This window comes from Theropithecus gelada, chromosome 6 (assembly GCF_003255815.1).
Source record: "Theropithecus gelada isolate Dixy chromosome 6, Tgel_1.0, whole genome shotgun sequence".
Lineage (NCBI taxonomy): Eukaryota > Metazoa > Chordata > Mammalia > Primates > Cercopithecidae > Theropithecus > Theropithecus gelada.
In genome coordinates, this window is record NC_037673.1 from 109,138,329 (window position 1) to 109,160,606 (window position 22,278).

A 22,278-nucleotide genomic window follows, 5' to 3' on the forward strand; every position below is an offset into this window, starting at 1 on the left:
CTAACCTAGCTACTAGATAACAAAATTTGGATGACTCATGTTCGGGTGCGATCATGTTGGGGTTTGTGGTCTGGGCTAAGGGGGTTTCCAGGAAGTGGAGAGGGTACCTCTTAGAGCACAAATCCTAAATACTTGAGCAAAATACTTGACGGTCATCTAGCCTAGCCCCTTGTCACCTAAACTGTTTGCCCTCTGTTCTCCTTTAAGCATTAAAAGAAGCAGAGATTCCTTAAGGGTAGTATTCAAATTCTAGTTTGTATCTGTGTGCTTGCCTGTAAGATTTCACTTATCAATATATTATCAATCTGATGACAACTAGGTCATCATATTTATCCCATGGTGACAAATCACAGAAGTCCTCATTCCTAGCACTAGAAATATAGTCATCCCTTGATACATGTGTTTGGGAGGGGAGGGACGGGGGGAGAGGACATTAGTTCCAGGAACCCTACAGATACCAAAATCTGTGAGTGCTCAAGCCCTGAAAGGGAATGGCATACATAGTATTTCCATATAACCTATGTGTTTCCGTATACTTTAAATCTCAGCCAGGCATAATGACTCATGCCTGTAATCCCAGCACTTTGGAAGGCTGAAGTGGGAAGATCACTTGAGGCCAGGAATTTGAGACCCCCGACCCCTCACCTCTATTTAAGAAAAAATTTAAAAGCCCATCTCTAGTTAAAATACCTAATGCAACATGAATGCTACATAAATTGTTGTTATACTAAATTGTTTTTACAATCTGTATTTATACTCTTACTGTGCCACCATTCTCTCCTATGAGAAGAGTTTGCTCTAAGTCTTTGAGTTGGTGACAAGACACTACATTCATCAAGAAAATATTCTGTCCAGATGTGGTGGCTCACATCTATAATCCCAGAACTTTGAGAGGCTGAGGTAGGAGTATTCCTTGAAGCCAGGAGTTTGAGATCACCCTGGCCAAAACACAGTGAGAGCCCGTCTCTAGAGAAAAATAAGAAAAATATATTTTCTTACGTCTGCAGGAGACCAAGCCTTCCACTTTCTAATTACCACGTGGCTGGAAATGTGCTGTAAGAACCAGTGCAGTGTGTGAGATGGAGGGGAAAGGGGTTGTCTGGAAGCCTCCAGGGCCCCCTGTGAGATTTTACAATCTGCAGCTGTTCTTGATGGAGCCCAGAGTCTTAGTGATGAGAGCCAGGGAGTCCCTTCTTGTCCACCAGCTGCCTGACAGCTGCTCTCCCTTTGCTCAATTAAAATTACCGAACCAAGTTCACAGCAAAGGAGAAACTAGTCCTTCCCTTAACTAACCCTTTGTAAAACAATTCCTAGTTAATCCAAAAGCTTTGAGAAAGTCTAAAATGTGTCAGCATGTAAATTCCTCCTAACTTATTTTAATTCTCATGCCCCTATTTAGGAATGTATCATACCAAAGTAAGATGGGATTTTAAGTATTGATATCTAAGAGAACCGAGAGGCTAGAAATGTGGGTGAAGTGAGCCGAGATCATGCCACTGCACTCCAGCCCGGGCAACTGAGTGAGACTGTTCAAAAAAAAAGAAAGCTGGCAATCCTAAAGTGGGAGGTTGTTAAGACTACAAGTTAGAAAATACCTAAAACATATGGAAGTAGACTGGATTTGTATACCCAAAAATAGGAGTCCAGAGAAGAGAGGTATGTGAGGGAGAAATGGGGAACATACCACCTCTGGGGCATCAGTGCTGCTGGAGAACTCTCTTGGGATTTTACTTCCCTGTGGTCATTCTACCTCACAATTCCCATGTCTTAACTACCACAGAGCTCTAAAAAAAACACAACAATAACCTTTCTCCAATTTCTAAAACCCTTGAGTCCCTCTGGAGCTCAAGACCCATCATCGGCAAAATCTATATCTTCACTCATTCCTCCAAATGTTTCCTTTACCTTCTTGCTCTTAGAGAAAGCTGGCTGTGCCCTGAGGACATTGCTTTCTCAAGTGGTGGCTGTCTCTTTCCTCCCATGACCCTAGTACAAATGGATCTGGTAGGTATTGTTTTTGTTCTTCATTGCCACTTTCAGAATCTCATCATCAGATTATATTATCAAGTAGCCTTCCTTTTCCCTGTCATCCCTGACTCTTGGGCTACTCTGTCTTATTTCTTGAAGATTTTAGCTCCTAACTTAATGTTCCTTTCTAACACTACTCCTGTTATTTATTTATTTATTTATTTATTTATTTATTTATTTATTTAGAGACAGGGTCTCACTCTGTCACCCAGGCTGGAGTGCAGTGATGCCATCTCAGCTCACTGCAGCCTCGACCTCCCAGGCTCAGGTGATCCTCCCACCTCAGCCTCCTGAGTAGCTGGGACACTGGTACGCATCACCACATCTGGCTAATTTTTGTGTTTTTTTTTTTTTTGTAGAGATTGGGTTTCACCATGTTGCTCAGGCTGGTCTCAAACTCCTGAGCTCAAGCAATCCACCCACCTTGGCCTCTCAAAGTGCTGGGATTACAGGTGTGACCACTGCACCTGACCTACTACTCCTATTTTAATTATTGATGATTTTAATATCCATGTAGACATACGTGATCTCCTAATATCCTGACCTCTTAATTTCTCCCCTCCAATAACCCTTATATTCCACCCTACATATGGCACTGACTCCCAGGATACCTGTTAGTGCCAACGCTGCAGTCTCTCCATAATCTTGTATTAAGCATCCCACTCACCCACCATCATCTTTGTAGTGCACTTTTTTCTTTGTAGTGTGCTCCCCACCCCCCTTTTTTTGCTCATTGTAAATGATGATAAGAGTATTCCTGCTATTATCCTGATTCAGGGTTCTTCCACCACCACTTCCCACCTTACTCAGGTTAAATTCCATTGTCAAGCATTAACCACTCCACAGTCCCACTCTCACTTCATAGTTGCTGGAAATCACAACCTTCACACAACTCTCCACCTACTCTGCAGCTGTACCCATGTAGCTGAGTATGGCTGGAGAAAAACATAAACAAGAACTGGTTTCACTATAAATTCATGAACACAAATCTCAAGCATGCCTTTAACACTGCCTGGCAGTCACAGGACATTGTTCCAGTCCATTTACTCTCCGACTGTCCTAGAGGGGCCGGCACACTGCAGCTACACTCGCTTATGTAGTGTCCATGGCTGCTTTCACACTACAATGGCAGAGGAGAGTAGCTGCAACAGAGAACTGATAGCCATGAAAACATTTGTTATCCGGTGAAACCCCGTCTCTACTAAAAAATACAAAGAACTAGCCGGGTGAGGTGGCTGGCGTCTGTAGTCCCAGCTACTTGGGAGGCTGAGGCAAGAGAATGGTGTAAACCCGGGAGGCGGAGCTTGCAGTGAGCTGAGATCCGGCCACTGCACACCAGCCTGGGCGGCAGAGCGAGACTCCGTCTCAAAAAAAAAAAAAAAAAAAAAAAAAATTTGTTATCTGGCCCTTTACAGAAAAAGTTGAGCAGTCCCTCTCCTTCCCAACTATTTCATACATTCTCTTTCCACTGTCTCCTTCCCCATCCTCTCTCAATTGGCCTTCTTTCTTCCTACCTTACTGAGATATTTGAAACAATGAGAAAGTCACTTCTGTAGGCTCCCATGGTCCCATGTGCTCACAGCATACCATAAACCCTGATTTCCCTGCTGTTATCATAAACTTCCAGCTCTTCTGACCAGTCCCTCTACTGGATACTGGATCCTTCCCTGGTCAAGGACAGAGCTCCAGCAATTCACCCTCTCACTCCTGTCATCATTTTTTGCTCTGTTGAATTATTCCCATTCATTTTCAAACAGGCTTTGTTTCTCTACCTTAAGAAAAAAACTTTTAAAATTTCAGGACCCTAATTCCTTCTTCCAGTTATAGTCCCATTCTTCTGCTCCCCTTTGCAGGAAACTTCTCAAAAGAAAGATCTATATTCTCTCATCCCTTTTCTCTCATTCTCTCAAATCCATTGCAATCAGGAGTTTGATACCACTCCACAAAATCTGTGTTATCAAAATCACTAGTACCTTCCTCATTGCTAAATCTGCTCATTTCTCAGTCCTTATCTTACTTGACCTGTTGACAGCATGTAACATGATAGATCACTTCTCTTTGAAACACTTTCTGTTCTTGGACCCAAGGATACCACACAACTCAACTGGCCACTTCTTATCAGTCTGCTTTGCTGGTTGCTTCTCATCTCTCCAGTCTCTAAACCTTAGACTCCCCAGCGTTAAGTCTTTGGACCTCCTCTTTCCTAACTACACTACCTTCGTGATCTCATCCAGTCTCATGTTTAATATGTATAAGCTTGTGGCCCCCAAATTTATGTCCCCAGTCCAGACCTGTTTCTTGAACTCCTGACACCTGTATCCAACTAGCTGTTTGATCCTTGTAGGTATCTAACAGACACCTCAAACAAATGTCCAGGACTGAATTCCATATCCCCCCGACCCGCCACAACCTCCCACCCCAACAAAACCTATTCTACCCAGTCATCTCCAGCTCAGTGGCAATTTTATCCTTCCATTTGTTAAGGCTAAAAAGCTTGTCCTTGCCCTTAACCCTTCTGACCCATGCCCAATCCATAAGCAAATCCCATTACTTATACCTTTGAAATATATCAAGAATCTGATACTTCTTACCTCCTACTGCTACACAAAGAACCAAGCCACCATCGTCATCTCCAGTCAGATCACTGCAAAAACCTTTTAACTATTCCCCCAATTTCCTCCCTTACCCCCCTTCAGTCTGTTCCTAATACAGTGGCCACAGGCATCTTTTTAAAACACAGGACAGATCATTTTGCTCCTCTGGTTAAAATTCCCCAATACCTCCACATCTCACACAGAGTAGAAGCCAAAACCTTTACAATGGCCTATCACCTGCAACCTGTCCCACCTCGTCTCCTGCACCTCTCTAGATCACTTCTTCCGTTGCTCCCACCTCAGGACTTCTGCATATGCAGCTCATTCTGGAGTATGATTCCCCATGGTTCTTTCCTTTACCATTTTTTTTCTCTCTCTCTTTTTATTTTTTTTAGGGGGGACAGGGTTTTGCTTTGTTACCCAGGCTAGAGTGGCACAGCTCACTTGCAGCCTTGACGTGGGCCGAAGTGATCCTCCTACTTCAGCCTCCTGGGTAGCTGGGACTACAGGCTTGCGTCACAATGTCCGGCTAATTTTTTAACTTTTGTAGAGAGCGGGTCTCCATAGGAGACCCCGTCACAAACAAGCTGGTCTCAAACTCCTGGCCTCAAGTGATCCTCCTACCTTGGCCTCCCAAAGTGTTGGGATTACAGGCTGAGTCACTGTTCCTGATTCCTTTACTGCTATCGAGTCTGCTTCAGTAGAGCCTTCTGGTATAGATTTCCTAAATGTCTCTATTTAGAATAATAAGCATCCCTCCAGTCCTTGGCCCCCCCATCTTTCTACTTATTTTTTCCCTATATTATCTGCTAAATATACCATCTAATTTTCAATTTTACTGCCTATCTCTCAACTAGACTGTAAGCTTCATTAATTCAAGGAGTATGGTCTCTGGTTTGCTGGTTCACTGCCAGTGTTATGAACATGCTTGGCACATATTAAACACCTCAATAAATAAATATTTATTGAGTGAATTAATCAGAGCTGAGAGTGGACATTCTTTTGTACCCATAACAAAAATTGAACAGCATACTGAACCGATCAACCTGAACTGAATTAGGCTGGCTGTCAGGGCCTCCAAAGTACTACTTCTGTCTGGTCACCCTGCTGCTACAGCCCTGGCCAGCTAGGCCCTGCTGTTCATGGTGCCGGCCCAGAGAGGAGCCAGCCAGGAGATGCTGAGTGCTGTGTGGGGGTAGGGAACCCCAAGGAGAAGGCGCTGAGGAGGACACTGAAAAACAGGGTTAGCAGCTCAAACTGCCAGAGACAGAAGACAAGCTCAAATGAGTGACCTGAAACAGCAAGTGGTAGATTTAGAACAGAACCAAAAATTTTTGCTAGACAATCAGCTTTTACAAGAGAAAATGCATGGACTCATAGTTGAGAACCGTGAGTGAAGGCAGCACTTGGGGATGGAGGCCCTGGTTACTGAAGAGGAGGCGAAAGCCAAGTTAATTCCATCTATTTGATGCTTGACATCCCTAACTAGGCAGGGAGGGTAGACGTCAGTTGTGGTGGGGTTGGAAGTAAACATCAACTACCTTCCCAGTATGATATCCTGTTGGGCATTCTGGACAGCTTACCCCCAGTAGTGTTCTTCAAATGTCCTTCCCCAGAGTCTGCCAGCCTGGAGCAGCTCCCAGAGGTCTACTCAGAAGGACCCAATTCCTAACCAGCCTCCCTTTCTCTGTCAGTGGGGACATTATCAGCCAAGCTTGAAGCTATTAATGAACTAATTAATTTTGACTACATATATGCCAAGCCCGTAGTCTGAGACAGAGAGTCAAGCTAATGTGGTAGTGAAAATCAAGGAAGCACCTCTCAGCCTCTCAGAGAAAGATCACCCGGAATTCGTGGTCTCAGTGAAGGAAGACTTTGTGGAAGATGACTTCATTCCAGACCAGGGTATCTCCAATCTACTTTCATCCAGCCACTGCCCGAAGCCATCTTCCTGTCTACTGGATGTTTACAGTGACTGTGGGTATGAGGGCTCCCCTTTCCCCTTCAGCAACATGGCCTCTCCACTTGGTGCAAACCATTCTAAGGAGGAGACTGGCCAATGAACTCTTTCCCCAGCTGGTTAGTGTCTAAGGGGTGATCTAATACTGTTGCCCTTTTCCTTGACTATTACACTGCCTGGAGGATAGCAGAGAAGCCTGCCTGTGCTTCATTCCAAAGGCCAGAGAGTCTACAGTCCTAGAGAATTCCCTTAACGTATTTATCTGTTCAAATGTCATAGAGAACCCCAAGTATTGTCTTTTGGCATGCAGTCCAAGGTATTTGATATGTTACTATAATTCAGAACTACAGCTTTTGAGGTTGTACTTTTTCTAAAGAGTGGTAGTTTGCCCTAAATATTTATTATGTGAGGGTAACTAGAGAAGTGTCAGAGTAGACATGGAATTCATGAATGGCTATTTATCATTTCTCCTCCCCCTTTTTGGCATCCCAGGCTTGCCTCTAGTTTTAGGTCCTTTAGTTTGCTTCTGCAAGTGGAGAGAACACCTACCTGAGAGGGCTCTTTTCCCCTCATGTACAGTTCAAGTAAAGATCAAGAATTTTTTGTAAAATTATAGAAATTGACTGTGTAAATGCTTGATGGAATTGTTTCCTGCTAGTATAGCTTTTGAAAGGTGCTTTCTCCATTTATTTAAAACTACCTATGTAATTAAAAAGTATAATGCAAACAAATAAACAATTAGAAGAGATGTACTTGCATATCAATATAGGTGATTCTCTAAAATCACTGCCTACCATGGAAAGTCATTTTTCCTAATGTTCTGACTCAATGCTACATTAAATGTGGCATGGAGGAAGAGTCTTGGGAAAAGCTGAGAACTGTAAGTGTTCTCAATAGGCAAAGACTTTGTAAAGAAATCCCAGAGTAACGGTGGCACTTGGCTGAGGGGTGCTGGTAAGACAAGAAGGCCAGGAAGCCTGTTATTTAAGCCCAGTGTGTCACATCTCCTCTCACATGTGGAGCCATATTGTTCCTGAGTCTTACCTTCTTTAGTGATGGCATCTGCAGTCTCTTTGGCCTTGTCTTTAAGGTCCTTGACCACGCTGTCCATCTGGGACTCATGCTTCAGGAAGAAAGGACGGATGATGCGCTTGTAGAGCAGTTCAGCCCCATTAGAAGGGCTCGGGGCCATGCACCACAACAGGAAGCCACACTGCAGAATAAGAGCCAGCATGGGTAACAGGAGGGTGGAGGGGCACATTCTGAGAATACACACTGTCTTTTACTATGGGGATGGGAAATGCCTCTGGTATTTTCTCCAAAGGCATTACCAGTGTTTTCTGCAGGTTAAAGGTGGGCTTTCTTTAAAAACATGATGAGTAATGAGCTGGTAAGGAAAAGCTGAGACTAAAAAACAAAGGGTAAAACACACCACGTCCAGGAGCTTAACTATCTTCCTAACTTGGACCACTTTTTAGTATATAGCTGTAAGAAGCTTTTATTAATCATAACTCTTAGAAATCAATTAAGAAAATATAGTACTTATCTGCATGCATAAAGCCCTATCCAGATAAGCCTAATATCTAGGAGGCTTGTGCTTGCTAGGCTTACCTTGGTAAATTTATCACATTTGTTCATCCTATTATAGAAAAAATACCTTGTCCATTCTTGAATTCTTCCTTTGGTGGAACCTCAGTTTTTGGGTAGATCTTTAGCCTTCAAGGAATCTTTACAGCTGTTCTTCATCTTTCATCTTAAATGTAGTTATTCCTAACTCCTTCTTTACAGCTCTACTTTGCCATTGAGATTTTTTTTTTAATTGACAAATTTCTGCCCTAATTACTTAAATAAGGATTTTTACACTATTTATGTCCAAAAATTTTTTACTGTTTATTCAAAAAATACCAACTTGCCACTTCAAGTCATCCATGCAATTTACTCCTTTTTAAGATAAGAAGGAAAAAAAAAAAAAGAAGGGAATATTCAGAGTAATCTGCCCAATTCCCTAGAAAGTTTAATAAACAATATGCTGAGTTATTTTAGTTTAAAAGATTTTAACCACATTTTATTCCACACAGCCTAGGTGACTCTACAAAAAAAAACAGAAGTCACTTACAGAGAGATTCCAAATCAGTATTTTTTACATCTTCTCCTTAAAGTAAAAACATCTTAATTTATCATGCTTTAAATTTAAAAGGCTTAGTCCTTATGATTCCAAACCAAGAGATGTACTCTGATAATCAACAAGCTGTGATGCCTTTCCAAGACAGTCTTTCAAATGTTTTAGAGATACAAAGCTGATAAAAGGCGAACACTAATGACAGAGTTTTAGTTTAAAATGCACAAATAGCTCACTCCAACAGCACCGTGTTGGCGCTGAGAAATTTATACTACACTGTGAACTTGTACTACACTCTGAACTTGTACTACACTCAAAATAAAAAACAAAACCCAAGTTCTCAACAAATTAATATCGCCAGATTATTATTTTTGAGAGTCTTGCTCTGTCACCCAGGCTGGAGTGCAGTGGCATGAACATGGCTTACTGCAGCCTTGAACTCCTGGGTTCAAACAGTTTTCCCACCCCAGCCTCCCAAGTAGCTGGGACTAACCAGGCATGAACCACCAGGCCTGGCTAAATTTTTATAACTTTTTTTTTGTAGAGACCAAGTCTCACAATGTTGCCCAGGCTCCCCTTATCTCAACTACAGTAAAAAGTAACTCTTGAAATGTAACCTTTGTGAATTAAAATTTGTTACAGATGCACAAGTGTTTTTAAGACAGAGACTTACTGGGCATAGTGGCATGCACCTGTAGTTCCAGTGACTTGGGACACCAAGGTGCAAGGATTGCTTGAGCCTAGGAGTTGGAGACTGACATGGTTTGGTTGTGTCTCCACCCAAATCTCATCTTGTACTGTAGCTCCCATAATTCCCATGTGTTGTGGAAAGGACGAGGTGAGAGATAACTGAATCATGGGGGTGGCTTCCTGCCATGCTGTTCTCGTGGTAGTGAATAAGTCTCACGAGATCTGATAGTTTTACAAGGAGTTTCCCCTTTCACTTGGCTCTCATTCTCTCTTGCCTGCCACTGCCATGTAAGACATCCCTTCGCTTTTCCTTCATCTTCTACCACGATTGTGAGGCCTCCACAGCCATGTGGAACTGTGAGTCAATTAAACCTCTTTCCGTCATAAATTGCCCATTCTCAGGTATGTCTTTATTAGCAGCATGAGAGCAGACTAATGCAGAGACCATCCTGGGCAACACAGCAAGAGCTCATCTCAAAAACAAAACAAAACCCAGAGACTATAGGACTAAATTTTTTATAAAACCCCAAAACTATAGCTGTATGCTTAAGAAACATACCTACCACAAAACCAAATAGGAACACTGAAAATAAAGTTATGGGAAAGATATATCAGACAAACACCAACTCCCAGAATAGCTCATTAGTAATATTAATACATACAAATTGCTTAAGGCAAAATAAGTAAATAGAATAAGGAAAGCAATTCAGCAAGAATATTAAAATTCCTGAACTTGTATATACCTTTGAAATATGTAAATTATATACAGCTTTGTATGTTTGTAATATATTTTTATAATTATATATTTTATATATAGCTATATATAGCTTTCAAATATGGCTTTAAAATATGTAAATGTAAGTCAGAATTATATAGACAAATGGGCACAATCTGCAATCATAGATTTTAACATTTCCATGAGAAATTGATATACTAGCCAGGCTCACACCTGTAATCCCAGCACTTTGGGAGGCTGAGGTTGGAGGATCACTTGAGCCCAGGAGTTTTGAGACTAGCCTGTGTAACATAGGGAGACCCCATCTCTATGGGCAAAAAAAAAAAAAAATTTTTTTTTTTTTTTAGATGGAGTCTTGCTCTCTCACCCAGGCTGGAGTTCCGTGGCACAATCTCAGCTCACTGCAACCTCCGCCTCCTGGATTTAAGCGATTCTCCTGTCTCAGCCTCCCGAGTAGCTGGGACTACAGACGCACACCACCATGCCTGGCTAATTTTTCTATTTCTAGTGGAGATAAGGTTTCACCATGTTGGTCAGGCTGGTCTTGAACTCCTGACCTCAAATGATCCGCCCCCATTGGCCTCCCAAAGTGCTGGGATTACAGGTGTGAGCCACTGCTCCTGGCCACAAAAAAAAAGAAAATAATTTAAAATTAGCCAGGCTTGGTAGCGTATGCCTGTGGTCCTCCTGGGAGGCTGAAGCAGGAGGGTGGCTTGAGCTTGGGAGGTCGAGACTGCTGTGAGCTGTGATACCACTACTGCAATCCAGACTTGGTGAGAGAGCAAGACCCTGTCTCAAAAAGACCAAAAGAAAAAAAAAAAATTGATATATAAAACAACCTAGAAATTAGTAAGAATACAGAATAAAGAACACAAAATTTAACTTTTTTTTTTTTTTTTTTTTTTTTTAAAGACAGGGTCTCACTTTGTTACCCAGGCAGGAGTGCAGGGGCACAAATACAGAACACTATAGCCTCAACTTCCTGGGCTCAAGTGATTCTCCCGCCTCAGCCCTCCAAGTAGCTGACACCACAGGCATGCAGGCACGCATCATCACGTCTGGCTAATTATTGTACTTTTTGTAGAGACAGGGTTTCACCATGTTGGCCAGGCTGGTCTCAAACTCCTGACCTCAAGTGATCCACCTGCCTCGGCCTCCTAAAGTGCTGGGATTACAGGTGTGAACCACTGCACCCGGCCTAAAATCTCACTCTAAAGATATATACAGATCTCTCAACCCAACAAACAGGGATTCAGGGATTCAAAGAGTTAGTATAGTATATAGAGAGTAACAGGATGGGCTCAAAGAAACTAATTTCCAATCCCGGTTCTGCCATTTACTAGCTAAGCAAACCTTGTGCAAGTTACTTAATCACTTAAGTCTGTTATTCCTCTATAAAATAGGTATTGGGAATTTAAAAATCTACTCCTATAATTTTGTAAGAAAAGAAAATTACTGAGCATAGCAAGGACTTTCTCTGACCCAAGAATACTGTGTTTTCTAACAGCATCTATGAAGCATTACTAACAGGAGAGCATATTAGCTTTCAGTGGGGGAAAGCAAATCCTAGAACCAAAAACATTTCAGCAAATCTTTATTTTTATTTTTTATTTTTGAGACAGAGTCTCACTCTGTCACCCAGGCTGGACTCCAGTGGCGTAATCTTGGCTCACTGCAACCTCCACCTCCTGGGTTCAAGCAGTTCTCCTGCCTCAGCCTCCCAAGTAGCTGGGATTACAGGCACGTGCCAACATGCCCGGCTAATTTTTTTAATTTTTAGTAGAGATGAGTTTTTGCCATGTTGGTCAGGCTGGTCTCGAACTCCTGGCCTCAGGAGATCCGCCCGCTTTGGCCTCCCAAAGTGCTGGGATTACAGGAGTGAGCCACCGCGCCTGGCCATAAGTAAATATTTTAGAAACTCTCCTTTTAGTACATGAAATGAAATTCAAATTTATGATATACTTAATTACAAAAAATATATAGTCTAACTGCAACATAAAGGAAAAACAAAATGAAAGTAATTTATAATATATATAAGTATGCAAACAAAACAATACTAGAAGACATCATAAAGTACTTGTAAGTAGAATCACTGACAGTGGCAGCTATGAACAGAATCTTCCATATATTCCCATAGGTTAAGAATGTCTGAGGGGCCAGGCGATGCCGGCAAGATGGCTGCACTTGAGAAGATGACGTTTCCAGAGAAACCAAGCCACAAAAAGTACAGGGCCGCCCTGAAGAAGGAGAAACGAAAGAAATGTCGGCAGGAACTTGCTCGACTGAGAGACTCAGGACTCTCACAGAAGGAGGAGGAGGAGGAGGAGGACACTTTTATTGAAGAACAACAACTAGAAGAGGAGAAGCTATTGGAAAGAGAGAGGCAAAGATTACATGAGGAGTGGTTGCTGAGAGAGCAGAAGGCACAAGAAGAATTCAGAATAAAGAAGGAAAAGGAAGAGGCAGCTAAAAAATGGCAAGAACAAGAGAGAAAGTTAAAGGAACAATGGAAAGAACAGCAGAGGAAAGATAGAGAAGAGGAGGACCAGAAACGACAGAAGAAAAAAAAAGAGGAAGCTGTGCAGAAGATGCTGGATCAGGCTGAAAATGAGTTAGAAAATGGTACCATATGGCAAAACCCTGAACCACCTGTGGATTTCAGAGTAATGGAGAAGGATCGAGCTAATTGTCCCTTTTACAGTAAAACAGGAGCTTGCAGATTTGGAGACAGATGTTCACGTAAACATAATTTCCCAACATCCAGTCCTACCCTTCTTATTAAGAGCATGTTTACAACGTTTGGAATGGAGCAGTGCAGGAGGGATGACTATGACCCTGACGCAAGCCTGGAGTATAGCGAGGAAGAAATCTACCAACAGTTCCTAGATTTCTATGAGGATGTGTTGCCCGAGTTCAAGAACGTGGGGAAGGTGATTCAGTTCAAGGTCAGCTGCAATTTAGAACCTCACCTGAGGGGCAATGTATATGTTCAGTACCAGTCGGAAGAAGAATGCCAAGCAGCCCTTTCTCTGTTTAATGGACGATGGTATGCAGGACGACAGCTGCAATGTGAATTCTGCCCAGTGACCCGGTGGAAAATGGCGATTTGTGGTTTATTTGAAATACAACAGTGTCCAAGAGGAAAACACTGCAACTTTCTTCATGTGTTCAGAAATCCCAACAATGAATTCTGGGAAGCTAACAGAGACATCCACTTGTCTCCAGATCAGACTGGCTCCTCCTTTGGCAAGAACTCCGAGAGGAGGGAGAGGATGGGCCACCACGACCACTACTCCAGCAGGCTGCGGGGAAGGAGAAACCCTAGTCCAGACCACTCCTACAAAAGAAATGGGGAATCTGAGAGGAAAAGGAGTAGTCACAGGGGGAAGAAATCTCACAAACACACATCAAAGAGTCCGGAGAAGCACAATTCACCAAGCAGAGGAAGAAACAGGCACCGCAGCCAGGGCCAGGGCCGCCAGAGCCAGAGCCGCAGGAGCCACCGCAGCCGGAGCCAAAGTTCCTCTAGGTCCCGAAGTCGTGGCAGGAGGAGGTCGGGTAATAGAGGCAGAACTGTTCAGAGCCCCAAATCCAAATAAACTAGTTTTGTTCTAAAAAAAAAAGAAAAGAAAAGAAAAAAAAAAAAAAAAGACTAGGCCAGGCGCGGTGATCCTGTAATCCTGTAATCACCTGTAATCCTGGCACTTTAGGAGGCTGATGAGGGTGGATCACTTGAGGTCAGGAGTTTGAGACCAGCCTGGCCAATATGGCGAAACCCTGTTTCTACTAAAAATACAAAAATTCGCCAGGTATGGTGGCAGGCGTCTGTAATCCAAGCTACTTGGGAGGCTGAGGCAGGAGAATCACTTGAATCTGGAAGGTGGAGGTTGCAGTGAGTCAACATCATGCCACTTCACTGCAGCCTGGGTGACAGAGTGAGACTCTGTCTCAAAACACAGAATTTCTGAACTAGAGGAACTACACAGCCTGCTTTCCATATCAGAGCATTCAACCCAGTGTGATTCACTGCCATAATCTCCATGTTATGATTTTAAGCCAGGCCTCTCTTCACCTTTCCTATTCCTTTCATTTAAAGACTCCAAAGCTTGTTTACTGAGCACAGATCTTGGAAAACAGGATCTTCAGACTTGGGAAAGCATGACAGTAGGTGATGGAAGGGTAAAGACTCAGACTAGCATCTAGTAGTCTCACTACACATGGATAGTAATGCTATGTGCATGAATGTGCAATCATGCAAAAACTCAAATCAGCCTCCTTCACACATACAATGGTAGACTAAGACCTTCTGTTAAAAGTCCAAGCACTCCAAGGAAGCCAGTGTCTTGAGGTACCCTCAGTATGTGCAAGTAGTTACATGTTACTCTTAGTTTTCCCAGCAACTCTGCTCTAGCATGCCCTAGGCTTAGCCAGCAGCAGATCTTACTGAATTGTAAGATGTTGCCAGAGGTTCAGAACCTTGGTTTTTTGAGATACGCATTTGCATTGACCCAAAATGGAGAATTAAATAACTGTGTTTTTCACTGGCATTAGCTTTGTTTCCTTGGCCTAGTGCCAGTTAATTACAGCAGACCCTGCAAAACCACCTCTCTAGTTATTTCCCTGTGGAAGCCTTTTGGTTGTTTTGTTTTTTGTTTTGTTATTTTTTTTTTTTGAGACAGAGTCTTGCTCTGTTGCCAGGCGGGAGTGCAGTGACGCGATCAGCTCACTGCAACCTCCGCCTCCGGGGTTCCAGCAATTCCCCTGCCTCAATCCCTCTACAGGTGCGTGCCACCACGCCTAGCTAATTTTTTGTATTTTAGTAGAGACAGCGTTTCACCATGTTGGCCAGGATGGTCTTGATCTCCTGACCTTGTGATCCACCCACCTTGGCCTCCCAAAATGCTTAGGATTACAGGCGTGAGCCACTGCACCCAGCTGCCTTTTGGTTTTTAATATCCAAAATTCATATAATGTTTTACTGTAGTTGCTTATATAGGAAAAGCTGTACATCCCCAAAATGCAATACAAGATGATGTACAGGAAATGTCTTGAGTAACATTTTTGACAGAATATCAGAATTCCTGGTGGACATTTTGAAGAATATGCAGAGCATCACAGGGGATGTGCTATGTATTCCTGCACACAAAGCAATTGTTTCTTACTATATTAACTATTTGGAGAGCAGCAAGTGTTTTTAGCATCTAACATCCTAACATGATATTTGTTATTTATATATAGGTATTTTGCTGTATTTTATTAATGCTTAGGGAATTCGTTGGGGAGTTTTACATTGACATGTAATATATTAAAAATTTTCCCACTTAACATAGTGGAAAATAAGCTCCTGCATAGAATGTACTCCTGCATAGAATATCTGATTTTCAGAAATGGATTATCAAGAGAGAGACAGATACCCATATTAAAACCAGAAGCATTAAGGTGAAGTGAAAATGACTCATTGGATTAAGACTCAGGAGAAGTGGGGCCGGGTGCAGTGGCTTATGCCTGTAATCCCAGCACTTTGGGAGGCCAAGGTAGGTGGATCACGACGTCAAGAGATCGAGACCATCCTGGCCAACGTGGTGAAACCCTGTCTCTACTAAAATTAGAAAAATAGCCGAGCATGGTGGCGGGCATCTGTAGTCCCAACCACTCGGGAGGCTGAGGCAGGAGAATCACTGGAACCCGGGAGGTGGAGGTTGCAGTGAGCCGAGATTGCACCACTCTGCTCCAACCTGGTGACACAGCCAGACTCTGTCTCAAAAAAGAAAAAAAAAGAAAAAGGAGAGGTGGGGTGTGTTTTATGACTTTAGGCAAATCAACCTAAGAGACAGTTTTCTCTTCTGCAGGGCTTTAGGAAAGTCACAAATTAATGTACTTGAAGAAAGTATACAATAGAATAGTAGTATTACCAAATCCTAAAGTTCTTATTGTGGAAAATCTCTGAAATATCACCTGCCTACATAGATACTAACTCTTCAGCAATCCAGACAAGCTGATTATCTTTTCTGGATGAATTAAGTCAAGTGTCCACAGTTTTGTACCTCTTCAATGTGATTACTTTGTAGGCTAGACTGCAGACTGTTAATTTACTACTTTCTGGTACTGGTACCCTCTAGCTATTGTCTTGAGACAGTAAAATAATTACTGCTGTCTAGGTACATCTTTAGCATATTCCAGTTCTGAAATGAAATCATTTTCTTATATTAAAAATAAAGTTAATTACTGTTCAACTCCCAAGGTGATATTCAGCTGCCACCTCTTACAACCCTCTCTTCTTAATCTATGTAACTATTCTACAGCCCAGGAATAGCCTGAGTTTATTAAAATCATCCACAGAGATCTGGCTGTCTTTTCAGTCAAGCTGCCCTCAAAGTGCCAGTTGATGAGACTCCCAAGGAGACCCACAAGCCCACTGCTGCCTGCAGTTCAGACAGAGTCCATTTTATTTTAACTGGACTCTTGGCACTATTAGCACTGACACAGTGACTCCTTAAATTACAAATTACAACAGGCCATTCTATTCCGTCTGTGCTTCTAATGCTGTCACCATCTGATTTTCCCCTAGAAAAGATACTTTCCAGGTAGGGGCATGCTTAACATGCAGTTAGGGAATGGAAAGTTAATGTCAGAAGAAAATGTACTTCAACACTGACTTCCTGATAGGCTACAATGACTTGATCAGAAACATAAGTCTAAGAAGCCTTTGCAGTGTAGCCACGGAAGAGTTACGGGCTACGTTTAAAACACTGCTCAGCATGCACAAATAAAAGCTTAAAAAGGACGTGTTAAAGGAAAGATTTCCCTGTCTTTTTGGCCTCCTACAAAGATTAAGAAGAAAAATGTTGCCGGGCATGGTGGCTCACACCTGAAATCCTAGCACTTTGAGAGGCCGAGGTGGGTGGATCACCTGAGGTCAGGAGTTCCAGACCAGCCTGGCCAACATGGTGAAACCCCAACTCTATTAAAAATACAAAAATTAGCTGGGCGTGGTGGTGGGCACCTGTAATCCCAGCTACTTGGGAGGCTGAAGCAGGAGAATGGCTTGAACCCAGGAGGCAGAGGTTGCAGTGAGCTGAGATCACGCCACTTCACTCCAGCCTGGGCAATATAGCAAAACTCCATCTCAAAAAAAAAAAAAAAAATGTTGTATTCTCTGTCAATGGGTGAAATAGCACAGGTGACAATTCAGGTCAGGACCTAATCTTGCCAGAGTTTACTCAACCTTGTTCTAAAAATAAATCTAGTCGGGCCTGGTGGCTCACACCTGTAATCTCAACACTTTAGGAGGCTGAGGCAGGGAGATCACGAGGTCACGAGTTTGAGAGCAGCCTGGCCAATATGGTGAACCCCGTCTCTACTAAAAATACAAAAATTAGGCGGGTGTGGTTGTGCACACCTGTAGTCCTAGCTACTCGGGAGGCAGAGACAGGAGAATTGCCTGAACCTGGGAAACAGAGGTTGCAGTGAGCCGAGATCACGCCACTGCACTCCGGCCTGGTCAACAAAGCAAGACTCCATCTCAAAAAATACATATAAAAAAACAAATCTAGAAAATGATTTAAATGAAGGTAAACATAGGATACAAAGATATTAATTGCAGCGTTATGTATAATCACATGACAAATGTCCTAAATATCTTTCAATTGGGAATGGGTAAATTATCAATAATAGATTAGACAGCTTGTCAAAGAATACTGAGTAACATGAGAAAATACTCATAATACTGTGTTAATTGAAAAAAGCAAGACAATTATATGTGATCTCAACCACACATATGGTTAAGACAGCAATACATATACATACACACACACATATATACACACACAGTTCTGTTTGTATTTATACACATAGACGAATATATTTGCACATTTTAAAAAATGGGAAGACTAAGATGTAGGATTACAAATGTTATTTTCCTCCCTACATAAAACACTTCCCAACACACACACACACACACACACACTCACACAAAAATGTAAACAGTAGGATAACAAGGACTTTGTTTTATTCACCAAAGTATCTCCCAGATGTAGAACAGAATCTGACACATGGAGGTTCTAAATAAATATCTGCTAAATAAAGGAATGAGCATATATAAATTTCATAATCAAGAAAAAACAGCTTTTAAATTTATTTTTAAACCCTCTTGCTCAAGGCCAGATATCAAAGCAAAGCTCAGAACATGCATGATCCAATTTCTACCTAAGTACATCATATATTATCTTCTCAACTAAGCTTTGATGCCTAGCCATTGGCTCCTTTTATTTTCCTCCAATCTTATAAGCTGCTTTAGAAAAATAAAAATAAAGCCAACAATATTAACTCTGCAAAAAATAAAATATTAAACATATCCTTGGGCCGGGAGCAGTGGCTCATGCCTGTAATCCCAGCATTTTGGGATTACAAAGTCAGGCAGATCACTTGAGGTCAGGAGTTTGAGACCAGCCTGGCAAACATGGTGAAACCCCACCTCTACTAAAAATACAAACATTAGCTGTGTGTGGTGGTACGTGCCTGTAATCCCAGCTACTTCGGAGGCTGTGGCAGGAGTATCACTAGAATTGAAGAGGCAGTGGTTGCAGTGAGCCAAGATGGCGCCACTGTACTCCAGGCTGGGTGACAGAGTGAGACTCCATCTCAGAAAACAAAAAAAAAAATCCCATGTCCTTACTTCTAAGTCTCTTTTCCACATTTCCAGTCAGCATGTGATTGCAACAGCATAGGTAAGATGGATTCTAGTCCTTAAAATTCAATACTCTCCTGAACCTTCTCCTACAGACTCTGCAGTTCAGAGGCCTCTTCTCAGTCTGTTTACTAAGTCATTCAGAATATGCCACTAATGTAGGAAGAAAGCATTTTGATTGACAGCATCATGAATTTTTAATCCTTTCAAGTATATTATCTATTTGGAATGTATGCAATAAATTCATTTTCATGAACACTATGATGCCATGCAGCTGGAGACTACTAATGGATACACATTCATTTTACCATTAGGGAAGAAAATTTGCTGCAAAGCAGTATTTTAAATGAACTTCAAAACCAAATATAAATGATTCAATGACTACCATTTATTTTGGATCTTCTCTCTACCTCTCTGTGGACTCCATTAGCAGAGGTGATTAGGAGTAGGCTAGAAGTCAAGCTTACTCACATTTTGGAAATTTGAAGTCAGGTAATACTGCAAGTAGTTCTGCTGACAAGATATTGTTCACTGCCACAAACAAGTGGGCCCAAAGCAAAAGCCAATTTATTTCCACTAGACTGCACTGTGAGGTCCCTACCATTAGATAGATCTTATTAAAGGCTTTAAAATTATCTGAAGTTTAAATTATGTCATGTCCAAATTAAAGATTACAAGAGTATTTTTATGAATGTTAAATGACTTCGAATAATAAAAACAAAAAAAAAATCAAAACAAAAAAATCCAATCTTTGAAATCAACTCTTTCCACAGACCAATTTTTATTATCTTCCATCAGTTTTGAAAGGAAAATTCTTCATTGCCTTACAAGGCATTCTGTGGTGAAGTCATTCAAAAATATAACAGAATCTATACTGAGCACGTTTTTATTTAATTTTTTAAACTTTAAAAGACATGATACTTTATATAGTGTCTTGTCTTCTTTCTTTTTTAAGCATAAATGGTGTGTACTACTGTATTTAACGTTCTATTACTTTTTTTCTTTTTCGAGACAGGGTCTCTGTCACCCAGGCTAGAGTGCAGTGGTGTCATCATAGCTTACTGTAGCCTTGAACTCCTGGGCTCAAACCATCCTCCCACCTCAGCCTCCTGAGTAGATGGGACCACAGGCATGCACCACCATGCCTGGCTTTTTTTTTTTTTTTTTTGGTCAACATGCTGTGATCTGGGAGCCTGACTAGTTTTTAAATTTGTGTGTGTGGAGACAGGGTCTCACCATGTTGCCCAGGCTGGTGTCAAACTCCTGGCCTCAAGCAGTCCTTCTGCCTTGGCCTCTGAATATGCTGGGATTACAGGCAAAAGCTAGCACACCTGTCCTCTATAACTTTTCATAATTGCTAAATTATGCAAAAATTTCTGGGTCTATACATATGGATTTGTTTCATTCCATTTAACTATATGGATATACCATTAATTCAATTAACCATTTACCTGCTGATGAATATTTCAGTTTATAATGTTTACATTATGCAGTTCATATTATATACAGTTTACAACAAAAAATGCTGCCATGAATATCTTTGTGCAGCTCTTTAATGCACAGTGACTATTTCCTTAGAATTGTTAAGAATATCATTTTTCAATTCAACAAGAAATTGTTAAAAGGTCCCTTAAAAAGATTATTCCAATTTATACCACTACCCTGTTAAGTATCCCTTATCTGAAATGCTTGGGACTAAAAGTGTTTCGGGTTTCACATTTATTCAGATTTTGGAATATGTATATTATACCAACTGAGCCTACCAAATCAGAAACTCTAAAATCTAAATGCTCCAATGAGCGTTTTCTTTATCTGAGCACTCAAAAAGTTTGGGGTTTTAAAGCATTTAGGATTTCAGATTTCAGATGTTCAGCCTGTACTACTACCTGTCTGTTTCCCTATACATTCACCAATACCAGATATCTTCAATCTTTAAAATATCTGCCAGTTTAATGAACAAAATATGGGATTTTACTATTTTAATTCACACTTCCCAGATCACTGCTGAGCTGTTTACTGGCCATTCATATTTTTTCTCTTCCATGAAATACTTTCTTTTCCCATTTTTCTTTTTCTTTTTACTTATAGAAATTGTTATGTATTCTGGATATTCCTTATTTGGTGTAAATGTTGTAAATCTATCTTCCTAGTCTGTCATTATTTTAACTTTGTTTATGCTGCCCACTGTCATAGAAATTTAATTTTTAGAAATTTTATTTAGTTGAATTTATCAAATCTTTTTCTTTGAAACTTTTGTATTTTGTCTTGCTTCTATACCTCAAAGTTAAAAAATATTGTCCTCTACTTTTTTCTAAAACAGATGTTTCAGCATAAAAGTCCTGTCTTTGCAAGTCACTCAGGAAAACAAGTGGACACTAATTAAGGGCAGTTACTTCCCTACCCCTGCTGCTCCAACCCCTAGAGCTGTGAACTATAACCCAGGATCACTTCCTTTTGATGCTGCTTTGCTGGGATGGAGGAGGGCAGTACAGTGAAGCTTTGACCTCAGGAGCTTTTCTGTGGGTGAGGAGTGGTTAACTATGGTTCCTGTGTGCCTGAGGCCCCCCACTCCTAGGACTCATCCACCCCCTACCCAGAACTTACGAGTATTAGCACAGACTGGGGCCCTCTCCATTCCAGTGCCTGATGGGATAGCTGATACTCAGATGAAAAGGAGTTTGTAGGCCAAAATAAAAAGATATTTTAAGAGTATATTTCTTTTTTGTTGTTGTTGTTTTCAGAGATGGAGTCTGGCTCTGTCGCCCAGGCTGGAGTGCAGTAGCGTGATCTCGGCTCACTGCAACCTCTGCGTCGCAGATTCAAGCAGTTCTCCTGCCTCAGCCTCCCAAGTAGCTGGGACAAAGGTGCACTCTACCACACCCAGCTAATTTCGTTCATATTTTAGTAGAGACAGGGTTTCACTGTGTTGCCCAGGCTGGTCTTGAACTCCTAAGCTCAGGCAATCTGCCCGCCTCAGCCTCCCAAAGTGCTAGGATTGCAGGCATGAGCTGCTACACTCTGCCAAGAGTACGTTTCAAAAGAAAAACAACACAATCAACTACAGGTTTTGGTCAGGAGCAAAAATATTAGAACTGCTGACCAAGAATTTTAAACTGGGGAGCGTTAACCATACTAAAAGAAATGAGAAAATATTAGCAATATGAAACAAGAAGAAAACAGAAAAGAGCCAAGCAAAAACATTAGGTGTGAACAATATAACAGCTGAAATGAAGAACACAATATATGGCAGGAATAACAGAATGGTTATGATATAATCATGGAATACAGTTGAAAATTAGATGGTCAGATTGAATCCAGGCACGATGGCTCACACCTATAATCCCAGCACATTGGGAGGCCGAGGTGCGTGGATTGCTTAAGGTCAGGAGTTCGAGAGCACCCTGGGCAACATGGTGAAACTCTTGTCTCTACCAAAAAAAATACAAAAATTGGCCAAGCATGGTG

General features: G+C 41.6%; 2 protein-coding genes and 1 pseudogene across 4 annotated transcripts in view; 2 read left to right on the forward strand and 1 right to left on the reverse strand.

Moving 5' to 3' along the window:
* Positions 1–13,783, forward strand: part of SRP19 (signal recognition particle 19) — a 30,040-nt gene extending 16,257 nt beyond the window's left edge. For 2 of the 3 annotated variants that reach the window (XM_025386940.1, XM_025386941.1), the window contains one exon: positions 12,265–13,783. In XM_025386940.1, the coding sequence (XP_025242725.1) occupies positions 12,265–13,726 (1,462 nt within the window). In that variant the 3' untranslated portion in view covers positions 13,727–13,783. The remainder of the gene's footprint in view (positions 1–12,264) is intronic. The other variant, XM_025386947.1, reaches the window with a different exon arrangement.
* The window catches only part of REEP5 (receptor accessory protein 5), a 44,928-nt gene that overhangs the window by 2,427 nt on the left and 20,223 nt on the right, over positions 1–22,278 (reverse strand). The window contains exon 4 of the mRNA XM_025386949.1: positions 7,627–7,795. Within this exon, the coding sequence (XP_025242734.1) occupies positions 7,627–7,795 (169 nt within the window). The remainder of the gene's footprint in view (positions 1–7,626; positions 7,796–22,278) is intronic.
* LOC112626145 lies at positions 54–6,713 on the forward strand (annotated as a pseudogene).